An 11879-nucleotide genomic window follows, 5' to 3' on the forward strand; every position below is an offset into this window, starting at 1 on the left:
TGCGTCAGTCTCCATGCGGGAAAACCACGTTGTTTACATCTTCGACCGGTTTTTCGCCACCAGCAGAGGTTTAGGTGCGTCTAACTATTAACTATTAACTATTGAACTGATTCGGGTAAACGTTAGACACAACATCGGAGGGTTACCGTTTCATTTGGGCTCTTTAGACGCGTCGTCGTACTGAATTTGACCGCTGTTGACTTTCTAATTCAATTCGGAAGTTACGAGACACAAAACCATAACATCGGATTAAAGACGTGTTTGTACTGTGGATCGTTTGACTGTCTTTTACAACTTTCAGACAATCTTTGATATTGACAGCTTTTTTTTTTTTTTTTTTGGTCTGGTCTGTCCTAATTTGACATTTGCCATCCACGACGAGTCCTACTTATTAAATGCAGGTCTGTTTTAATCCGTAATCTACGTAATAATAAACTACGTAATCAAGTCATTTTCTAAACCAAACCCATTTCGTAGTTTTCTACTTCTAATATCCTAAGTTAACAATTCTTTAAATTTAACACTAGGGGGTATAAATAAAGGACGTTTTAAAGCCTTTTCACAGCATTTTCTGCTCTTATTATGATTTACTTACATATTTCCCAGTTTTTTTTTTTTTTTTAATCTCTGTTCACTTCAGTGGGACATCAGTACCAGAATCAGTACAGCGTGGAAATGAGCTGAGATTTGTTTTTTTTTTTTTACAGCAGACATCTTGATGGAAAGCGCAGGTGTTTTAATTACGGCCGCATCCCTCTTTGTTGGTCTGCTGTCATTAAATACACCTGCGCCTCCCCTCAAAAAAAAGACACCATAAATACTGCAGACAGACACCCAACACATCACGGCACACAATGGACAACAAAGTGTTGATAATCTCGTTCCTACCCGCAGGCGTCTCCGACCTCCACACACCAGAGCCGATGGAGCCCGAGGCGGCTCAATCCCCGTCGTCGAGCGGGAAGCCGGTCGAAGTGTTCAACTCGATCCGCGAGCGGACGATCACGGAGAACAGCATGGTGGTGCTGCTGCAGGGCCTGCAGGGACAGGTGACCACCGTGGACCTGAGGGACGAGAGCACGGCACGGGGACGAGTTGTCAACGTGGACGCCTTCATGAACGTGCGCCTGGAGGACGTGCTGTACCGGGACCGGCGGGGTCAGCTGGCCCACCTGCAGGACCTGTTCATCACCGGCAGGAACGTCCGCTACGTTCACATCCCCGACCACGTGGACATAATGAAGACCATAGAGAGCCAGCTGGCCAAAATACACCGCGTCCGCAACTTCGCCAGCGAAGGAGGAGGCAGGCGAGAGTTTGCCAAGAAAACAAAATGACTTTTCTTTTCTTTCTTTTTTTTTTGTAGGAAGGACATAAAACTCTTGGAGGCAGAAGGCTTTGTTTTCTTTTTACTCTCAGATCTGAACACTGACTCCAGAGATAAGAAAGCAAAATATATCTCAATTACACTTAAATTCAATTACGTTTTTCTCCTTTTTTTGTCTTTTTTTTTTTGTCGTGAAATTGTTGAAACCTTTTGAGTTTAGTTGTGATTTGATGCTGAGAAAGCGCTTCTTTTCTTAACATAACAATCTGGCTTCTGAGACCGTCACTTGTCGTGACGCCATGTTTCCGCTGTCACGTGTATTTAACGATACTCGGTCAACGTGCTGCTGTAAACTTGAGGCACAGCCATGTTTCCAACAGGTGAACAGTGACTGCAGGTGGATGAAATCACCCGAAATGTGCTTCGATGGGGAAAACATACAGCAACCGAAGGATATCTGACCGTTTTCTACACAAAAAAAATAAAAATGAACACAGTTAATGTCATGAAGTGATGATTCTAACAGCGGTGGAAAGGTTCAAGTAAAAACTCTTATCCGTTCAGTTCGTTGGTCTCACACTTTTAAATAGCTACTAGAGAAAAAAAATAAAGCCTCAACAGAAAACCCTCAAATGACACGAACTGTCAATTTTGTGAAATCCTTTGTTTTTTAAAAAAAAAAAATCTTTCAAACTTTCTCATTATTTCCAGCTTTCCATGAAAACGTCACTCGCACTTTTTGATTTGGTCGAAGACTTTTGGACCCTTCGAGGACGCTCGAAGGTTATAAAGTACTTTAGGAGGGCGACGAATAAAGACATATGATTAAAAAAAATTTTTTTTTAAATCTATTAATTCTATGAAGTGGAACATATGACAGCTGACAGTGAGTGCGGGTGTGGTTCCAGAGAGTCAGTGTAACAACCACCACAAAGACTCATCTCTGTCTGTGTGTAAGTTAATAACTGGCCAAGTGCAGGAAAACATTAGTCAGGAAAGATGCCAGTCTGCTGGAAGAGGGGGGAAAACAAGCGGCCGTGTTTCCACAGCGTCCAGCTCGCAAACATCTCGGCATCAGAGAGCCGCCCGGTGACATCCAGCCAGTGGAAACCAGCAGCGCGGCTGAAAGGACGAGAGTGTTTTGCTTGGAAACTGCAGCCCCAGTGTTCAACCCATACACAAATGCGATCGGGAATTTGAGGAATTTTGCAAAGGGGTATGTTATTCCTGCGCAGCGTCAGGAAGAGGACGGGCCTGACACAACACAGATGAACTGCAGCTAGACGGGCGTGTGTCCCATTTAAAACCCAAGTGCATTAAATGAAGAAGGAAAACGCACGCAGGAATGTCGGATCATTGTGTTTTTTTAAGGACGTATTTTTCCTCTCGGCTGCTTTTAAAAAACAGCAACTTCGAGAGCGTCATAATGACAGCAGCCCACATAATGACCACTTGCTGCTCCGCTGAAAACACCACCGAGTGCCACATCAACACTCACTCGACTCAGAATAGCCCCCCACAAACCGCATCAACAATTCTTCTGCAATGCGGAGCAGCATAGCGCTGGTTAGTGTCACAGAAAGTTGAGTCAGATCCTTTAATCCATGTGAAATGACGAATTAAACAGTAAACGCTCTCCAATTAAAGTCCTGCTTTTGTCGTTGTAGTTGCAGTAAATATGATTTAAAAGAAAAATGGACTGTAGAAAAATGTCCTCACTACATTTCAGAGGAGAATATTTGACTTTTTACTCCACTACTGTACATTTATGAAGTTACTGGATACTTTACAAAACAAAACATTGAAGACGACAACAAAGAGCTCAAAAGGTACGATGCTTCTTTACAGATTAAACTACTGACCAGTTGGATGCAAGTAGAGCTGAAATAGTTAAATCAGCTGGCAGCTATTCAAAACATTTCATTGCTGCCTTTCCTTTTAATGATTTTAATCCTCATTTAAAAAAAAAAGAAATTACAAAGTGAAACAATCAATTGATTAATGGCTTTAATTAGCTCCAGCTCAGTTATTTCATTTTCCAAGAGGTTAAAGTCTTGTTGAGATTAAAATCTGTTTATCACCAGACTACAGGCAAAGAGTTAAAAAAAATAAAAATAAAGTGAAAACGTCATATTTTAATCTGAAAAGGAACTATAGCTGTCAGATAAATGTAGTGAAGTACGAGTACAATACTTCTCTGCAACGTGGTGGAGTGTAGAGGTATAAATTACAGCATAAAGTCCTATAAATACTGAAGTATCGGAGTAAATGTACTGAATAAACTTCCCAGCAGTGTATTTTAGCACCTGCTGATCTTCTTCACGGACTTCACTGCTGAGCTATTTTTTTTTTTTTTTTTTTTTTTTAAACTCCTCTCCAGGTTGAGATTAAAATACAAAGAGCTCAATTAATCCTCGAGCCCCCGCAGCACCGCGGCCCGGTGCCCATGGCAGCCGACGAGCTATTTCCTGTCCCACCCTCCAGATTCAACAGTGAACAGACCTCAGTGTCCAGAGAGAGAGAGAGAGAGAGAGAGAGAGAGAGAGAGATCACCTCCCTCTGGTCAGCTGTGTGGTTTATACCTGCAGAATAGCTCCAATAAAAAAAAAAAATAATATTAAAAAAAAGAAAGAAAAAGAGGCATTCTTTTTTTTATTTATTTTGAAATCACATGCCAGTGGTACATGCGAGAGTTTCACTTACTCAGGAACAGGAAACACCTCCTTCAACACAGGAGTCTGGACCACTCCCGGCCGGTCCTCCTCCCTCCGCGGGGTGAGAGGGAGTGGACCTCGGTGGAGAGCCGCTCACCCTCCAGTCCTGCTTGTCACCGACGCCCGAGCTGCTCCTTCTTCTTGTGCGAGAGATGGGATCCTATCCGAGTGTCAGATGACAGATCGGGTCCAAACCCGGAGCTGTATATTCGTTTGTTTTTCCAGGGGAAACTTAAGTGTCCTGTGACGCCGTGCAGCTTTCGTCCAGCACCGAGGTGAGTGATGATCTGATTTATGACTTCATTTGCACGTAAAGTCCGAGCTTACAGATCATCATCAAGACCTCAAGATATCTGCAGCCAAACACAAAACTCTCACTCAGCTGTCAGACAGAAAACTAGTTTATTAGTAGAGTCTGGACTTTCTTTACACGACCGCAAACTATAAAATAAAAAAAAGTCTTTATAAGAGCAGAAGTGACTAAATCATTATCACTTTGAATATTCCCTCATGTATTTTTATTTTTTTTTCCTTTTTCTCTCAACTTCAGTGTTGTTGACATTTGTTGGCAGCACAGTTGACTACTGTAAAAATAACAAGGCCTGTTTCTCAGCCGTTTCAGGTTTCATCTTTTGACTTAAACAGGGTTATCTAAGCAGGAAATGTGGTGAGGGTTTAGCGGGAGTGCATTTTTATGGGGTTCACATAAACAGCTACAGCTGCCGGGCTTCTTTTCTTTTTTCTTTTTTTTTTTTTCCAGCTCAGTGGAGAAGTTATTGGACTCGTCTGGAAATGTTAGGTGTTAAATCTGTCTGCCCGAGACTGCGGCCGCATAAAACGGACATTTGTCCCCCTCTGGTATTTGTGTTGTGCTTCCAGTTTCGGGCAAACTTCACCACAAAGTGGAGCTTTGTGTAAAAAAAAAATTTAAAAAATAAAATATATATATATATATGGTTTCACTCTGAGGAAACAGAGGAAGAGAGTGCGTCAATTAACTCTGTCTAAAAAGGAAACTCTCTTAAAATAACATGGGAACATTTGTGGACGAGCTGCACAAGTGATTCTGCAGTTAAACATTTGATAATCGGTCTTAGAAAGATGAAGAAAATGACTTCAGTGTTGTGGCAAAAAAAAATAAAATACAACTTTGTTACAACTTGGTAACAAAGACAGCTTTTCTTGTCTTTATATTCGCCTATAAGTTTCAAGTTTATATCCCACCCCCGTTTTGACTTTGTTTGATTTGATTTTTGTTTTTGTTTACTAACTTAAAGCTCAACTTTTGAGTCTTTACTGCTAACCGACATTTTGAGTCTTTACGGGAACTCAAGTTTCAGGATTTTTTTTTTTTAAACTGTCGAGCGTTGATGCTAATTTAAATTTCTAGTCATGCTAATCTAAATTTTAAGTCTTTATACTAATCTAAGTTTTAAGTCTTTATACTAATCTAAGTTTTAAGTCTTTATACTAATCTAAGTTTTAAGTCTTTATACTAATCTAAGTTTCGAGTTTTTATCCGAAGCTAACTTTTTGTGCTAATCCTCGAGTCTTTACGCTAATTTAGGCTTTTAGCTCTTTACGTTAATCTAAACTAACTACGGCTTTTTAGCTCCTTACATTAATCTAAACTAACTACAGCTTTTAGCTCTTTACGTTAATCTAAACTAGCTACGTTAACCTAAACTAACTACAGCTTTTAGCTCTTTACACGAATCTAAACTAACTACGGCTTTTTTAGCTCCTTACGTTAATCTAAACTAACTACGGCTTTTAGCTCCTTACACTAATCTAAACTAGCTACGATAATCTAAACTAACTACGGCTTTTAGCTCTTTACGCGAATCTATACTAACTACGGCTTTTAGCTCTTTACGATAATCTAAACTAGCTACGATAATCTAAACTAACTACGGCTTTTAGCTCTTTACATTAATCTAAACTAGCTACGTTAACCTAAACTAACTACGGCTTTTAGCTCTTTACACGAATCTAAACTAACTACGGCTTTTTTAGCTCCTTGCGGTAATCTAAACTAACTACGGCTTTTTAGCTCTTTACGATAATCTAAACTAACTACGGCTTTTAGCTCTTTACGTTAATCTCAACTAACTACGGCTTTTAGCTCTTTACGATAATCTAAACTAGCTACGATAATCTAAACTAACTACGGCTTTTAGCTCTTTACGATAATCTAAACTAACTACGGCTTTTAGCTCTTTACGTTAATCTCAACTAACTACGGCTTTTAGCTCTTTACGATAATCTAAACTAACTACGGCTTTTAGCTCTTTACGATAATCTAAACTAACTACGGCTTTTAGCTCTTTACGTTAATCTCAACTAACTACGGCTTTTAGCTCTTTACGATAATCTAAACTAGCTACGTTAATCTCAACTAACTACGGCTTTTAGCTCCTTACGTTAATCTAAACTAACTACGTCGTTTAGCTCCTTACGTTAATCTAAACTAACTACGGTTTTTAGGTTTGTATGCGACATCCAAGAAAACAAACTATTTCGCAAAACTTTTAAATTATTCCTTTACGGATTAAACTGAGAACCGACTCAGATCTCTGCGGAGTGACGAATGCTTCACGGTTTCTGATAATCAGTCTCGTCGGTGGGCATGAAAAGTCTTAAATCAGCTCAAAATAACATCGTTTGACTTGAAAAATAAATTGCCCACTTACGTTGTTGAGGTCTGGGGGCAGCGAAATTGAGGGTGGAGACGGAGTCGTGCTTGGTTCACCGCCTCCCATGAGTCGGTGAAACCCCCCCCTCCCACCTCCACTACAACTGTAATTTGCCTTTAAGCAAATTTAAAATAAAATTTTTAAAAAAAGTAAAGAAAGAGAAAGCCCCTGAGGGCGCGCGGGGTCTGCCAAGAGTCACCGGGATAACGATCAGGGTGGGACCGTGGCTCGAGCCCCCGATTGGAGCCGGGCATGGTTCGGTCGTCCCCGGAGGGATCGCAGCAGAAAAGGAAAACGTTCAGCTCCCACGCACATTGTTGTTGTTGGGGAGGGAGGGAGGGGGGAGGGCAGGGGGCGGGAGGGGGTGTGGATCAAGTTTGGAAAAGACAATTCAGGATTTCCTTTGGCTTTTCCTGCAACACAACCAGCAGGTCAAAGTTTTTCATTCATCTGGAAAAGATCCGGCGGATCGGGATCAAATTTGGTGTGAAGACATTTGCGGTTCTTACGGGACGAGATCTTCGGTGACCTCCCGGCAAACAGAACCGATAATGTGTGTGTGCGCGCGGTTCTCCCCGAGATGTTCCCGGGAACGTTACTTGCTCACCGTACACCCAAAAGCTCCCTCAAGATTTTCAAATGCTGTGTAAACGGCGACTTGAAGCCGGAAAAGGAGCCGGCATTGATGTGATAAATATAAACATCCCCATCGGTCCGAGAGGGCCTCGTGTTGCCGTCCCCATCTCCGGCCCGACTGTAAAACACTCACGAGGAACACAATGTCCTCGTCCCCTGACCTCCGACCTCCATTCTCCAGATGCATCAAGTAACTCGGGTGTCGTTTTTTTGTTGTTGTTGTTGTGTTTTTTTCTGACAGGATCTCCAAAGGTGCAAAAGGAGATGAGAGACGTTTGAAACCCGTAAAGTAAAAACCAGGATGGAGCCTGTTAAAAGAGACATGGAGCTGCTGAGTAACAGCATGGCGACCTACGCTCACATCAAAGGTAAAGCCTCAGCGCGCCTACAACCGCGGTTTCCCAACATGAGGCCGGGGACTCCCTTAAGGGGCTTCATTATTATTATTATTTTTCCCCCCCCGAGACCACAGGAAGTTTACCAGAGCGGGAAGTGAGAAATACAAAAACAAAAATCTGTGCGACTAAAACATCAGTTTGTTTGTTTTTTTAAACTTTTCTCTATCTTGTATTCACAAATGCTGCGTAGCTTTATCTTTTAAAAGCCTCGAAAAGCTATTAAGAGGAAAAAAAAAGAAAGAAAAGAAAACATCAACAGAGCTGGAGGTGAAGTTGGATGGCGCACTAATGGCTCGAAGAAAACCATTAGCAGAAAAACTGGGAACAGAAAATCTTTGGATATGTCCAAAGGTTTGTTCCATCTACATGTCAACATGTATAAAAAAATTTTTTTTAAATAGCATCATAACTTCGAAATAGTCCGACACATCGAGTCCTTTTCATGTAATAGGAGTCACTAAAGGAATAAAAAAATTTTTTTAAAAAGACGCACGGTAGCAAAATAAAACGCTGAACTGACAGTTTTATACGTTTTTCTGGCTTTTGTTCTCCTGTGAAAAAAAATGTACTCTCCTGTCACTGTTTATTATATATAACGTGGCATTATTAGATTATGAATACTAATATGTGATCAGCTACTTCATTTCAGCGGTTCCTAACATAGGGTTCGGGCCCCTTCAGAGGGACACAAGATAAATCTATAGGGTCCAAAGAAGCTCAAGATTATGTTCACTTTGGATTTCTCTCAAGTTGCTGCTTTTGTTGGGAAATATTGGATTTTTTTTTTCTCTTTGTGCCTTTAATGTTTCATAAAATGACTCCATGGGAGAAGTTTAAAGGAGAAACGTCTCTGCTAAGCGCTTGTAAACATTCAGAAGGGCTCCAACCGGATTGTTTTTGTAAAAGGTCTCAAACCCCCCCCCCCCAAAAAATTTTTCGGATGCCGCTGGTTTAATGTTGAAAAATATTTGATGAGTTAATTGTTTTTTTTTAGGTCCAAATCTCAATCTAAAAGTAGCCGCGGATGTAAAAAAAAAAAAAAAAAGTGCGATATTTCTAGTATTTTAGTAAATGTACCCGTTTGTGTGCCGACGCAGCGAACCCAGAGAGCTTCGCCCTCTACTTCATGATGGGCGTCTGTTTCGGGCTGTTCATGGCGCTGTGCCTCCTGGTGGCCGGCATCGCCTGCAGGACGCGCCGCCGCTCCAGACCTCCTCCGTCCCCCGAGAGGAGACAGCTCAAGGAGTCGAGTGAGGAAGAGGAGGAGGAGGAGGAGGAGGACGAGGAGAGCGTTGCAGAGGGGGACGGGGTGGAGGCGCAGGTCCCGAAGGCGACAGCGGGACCCCCGAGTGACCGGCAGTCCAACGGCACGCTGAGGAGCGTGAACGTGTTCGCGTCCGCCGAGGAGCTGGAGAAGGCGAGGCGTCTGGAGGAGAGGGAGCGAATCGTCAGGGAGATCTGGAGGAACGGGCAGCCGGACATCCTGGCCACGGGGACGGGGACGATTGGACGAGTGCATTACCACTAACAAAGACACTTTGACCGGGCCTTAAAGAGACATCCAGCGTGCGTCGGACATGAACACGTTTCACCTTTTTATTCCTGCGGAGGCACAAAGACGTCGATGTTTAAATATGTGATGGGATGGAAATTGTTGGGGTGACGAGGGCGGCGGCAAAAACAAAAACAAAAACAACGATTCATTAATTGTGTAATTGTGATTCCCCCAATTTAAACCTTTATATCATAACGGAACTTTGATTGTATAAAAGGATGAAATCAAAGTCTGACTGCTCAACCTTCAACCAAATATGAATAACTTTTGAATTTACCCTGAAATAATACAAATATAATGAAATCATCACAAGAATAAATATAGACCAAAAAATATATATATGTATATTGTAATATATTTGTGATTTTTTAATTTTTTAAATGAGCTGAGAAATGTTCTTTTGTCCAGCATATTTTCACAAGGTTTCGATTGATGAAAAGTTTATATGAAAAGTGTCATTTTGACATAAAACAGTCTTAGTTTTAAAATTCATAATTAAATAAAAAAGAAACTGAAAAATAAAATGCCATTACCAAGATAGAATACAAATTATTCAATAAACTTAGAAACAGTTTCAGTTATACAATAGATCATAATTTATCTATTTTTTTCATGTGATTTTTTTTTTAATTGATTTGATATTGAACCCTTTGGGTCACCATAATTGTGTTATAGGAGAGATTTGGCTTTGTCTGTATTCAACCTTAGTGTGAATAATTAAAAGTTAAACCACTTTCTTAAAAAAACAACAACAACTACGCGACTCTTACTCATCATTACTTGCGTGTTAAATGTGGACCAAACAGTTGACGTGAAAACATGCCGTTCACTTGAACTCGAGAATAGAAAGAGAGGAAAATGTGGACAGAAATATTCAGCCGACGGCAGGTTTATAATCAATATCCTCCATCCGGTGGATCCGACTACAGCTGGTTTGGCCCGCAGGCCCACAAAGGAAACATTACTTAGAAATATGGCAGAAGAAAAAAAAGAAAAAGAAAAGATTTACCCAATCAGTTACGGGTAAAAACAAACAAACAAACAAAACAAACCCCTGCTCAACTCACAACCCTTCAGATTTACCAACTAAACCGTCCAAAACCTTTGGGAGCACCGTTACACCGCATGGGAAGAATATCAGCACGCGGATTGATGAACTGAAAGAAAGATTCGTGTCTAACTGCAGTTTCACGGCGGGCTGATCTTGGCGTAGGAGTCCACTTCCCACAGAAACCCCTCCAGTTTTTGTTTTTTTTCCCAGGTTTCGCGTCTCTGACCCCCGTCACTTCCTGCGTTTCCCTTCCCACAATTCCCACCACCCTCGATCCGTCCCGGTTTTCGTCCCCGACACTGCTCGCCCTATGGTGAAGACGTGTCTGTTTGAGGGTATGAAAGAGCCTTTCACCTCCGCCGTACTGTAGATATTACCAATGCGCAGCTTCCCCGAGCGGATCCCAGCGGCGTCCCCAGGAGACGGGGCTATTTTTTTTCTTCCCCCCCCCCCCTGCTGGCCGAAGCTCCCTCCGGCGCCCATGAAAGGGCCGATTATGTTACGACTGGAGAGCTTGCGTGTCCGGTGTCCGTTAAGTGTCGTGTTTTAAGTGGCGCTCACTGAATTGGGAGATTGTTTTGGGATTCGGATGAAAACGGCGCTCCATTGTGACAAAATGTGACTCATGACCTGATGATTTGTGCTCATTCTGTTCATTCAGTCGCCTGAACGAAAAAAAAAAAAAAAAAACATCCTTCACCTCCGACGCCCCTCCGCAGAACATACTAGAGACGTCATCACACCCGCTGGGTGCTTTTTCTTATTTTGGGAGAATTGATTACAAACATGAACTATGAAGCGGTTTGTTAATCAATTAGTTGTTTACTTTCTAAATGAATTCAACAAAAGCGATTCATAAGATGTCCGAAAATAGCGACAGATGCCACGTCTTTAAGTTACTTTCACAGAAGACAAAGTAAAGCTACAACTGAAGGGAATAAATATGCGATTCGTTATGAAAGCTTCCCGTCAACATTAAGGGCGTCGTTTAAATTGATCGATAGAAAAATCATTGAGGTTATTTTTTAAGCAAAAGTGTCCAAATGTGTTCCGATCTCTGCTTCTCAAAGGGGAAAATATTACGCTTTTCTTCTTGTTATGTGACAGTAAACTGAGTATTTTTGGGCTGATGGTACATGAACAAAATAAACAAACTATCTAAAAGATGCCATCTGAGACTTTAGGACATTAAAACAGGTATTTAAAACAAATTTTAGGCTTTAAAAAAAAAAAAATCAACAGACTTACCATCATTTTAAAGGCCCAGAGAAGCATTACTGCTACATATTTTATTTATTTTAAGTCGAGTTGTGTTGTTATATTGTAATTACTATTATTGTTATTACATATGGCAGTGGGGTCTTTAGAAATCTCTGCAGAAATTTAAAGATCTTGAAAAATGACATTCACAGAAATGGCCTGAATCAAAGAAAAATTTATTGAAAATTAAAAGACAAGTACTTCAAAGCTGTTGAGAACAGTAAAAAAGTTTTCAGCTTTAG

General features: G+C 41.2%; 2 protein-coding genes across 3 annotated transcripts; both read left to right on the top strand.

The window, feature by feature from the left end:
• Positions 1-4: 4 nt before the first annotated feature.
• lsm10 (LSM10, U7 small nuclear RNA associated) lies at positions 5-1394 on the top strand. 2 transcript variants are annotated; one of them, XM_069691682.1, is made up of 2 exons: positions 5-68; positions 895-1394. In XM_069691682.1, exons 1-2 carry the CDS (start codon positions 14-16, stop codon positions 1335-1337), a joined length of 498 nt encoding a protein of 165 aa, XP_069547783.1. In that variant the 5' UTR covers positions 5-13; the 3' UTR covers positions 1338-1394. The 2 variants fall into 2 exon arrangements, with proteins under 2 accessions (XP_069547783.1, XP_069547792.1); XM_069691691.1 differs by having other exon boundaries at positions 22-141.
• Positions 1395-3870: 2476 nt separating this feature from the next.
• On the top strand, positions 3871-11658 carry eva1bb (eva-1 homolog Bb (C. elegans)). Its single transcript, XM_069691736.1, has 3 exons — positions 3871-4316; positions 7615-7741; positions 8869-11658. The coding sequence occupies exons 2-3, from the start codon at positions 7675-7677 to the stop codon at positions 9297-9299; spliced, it is 498 nt and encodes a 165-aa protein (XP_069547837.1). The 5' UTR covers positions 3871-4316; positions 7615-7674; the 3' UTR covers positions 9300-11658.
• The last annotated feature ends 221 nt before the right edge of the window (positions 11659-11879 follow it).

This window comes from Brachyistius frenatus, unplaced genomic scaffold (assembly GCF_029030835.1).
Source record: "Brachyistius frenatus isolate BFR_SWC_R1_liver_20210118 unplaced genomic scaffold, ASM2903083v1 Contig_2, whole genome shotgun sequence".
NCBI classification, from domain to species: domain Eukaryota; kingdom Metazoa; phylum Chordata; class Actinopteri; family Embiotocidae; genus Brachyistius; species Brachyistius frenatus.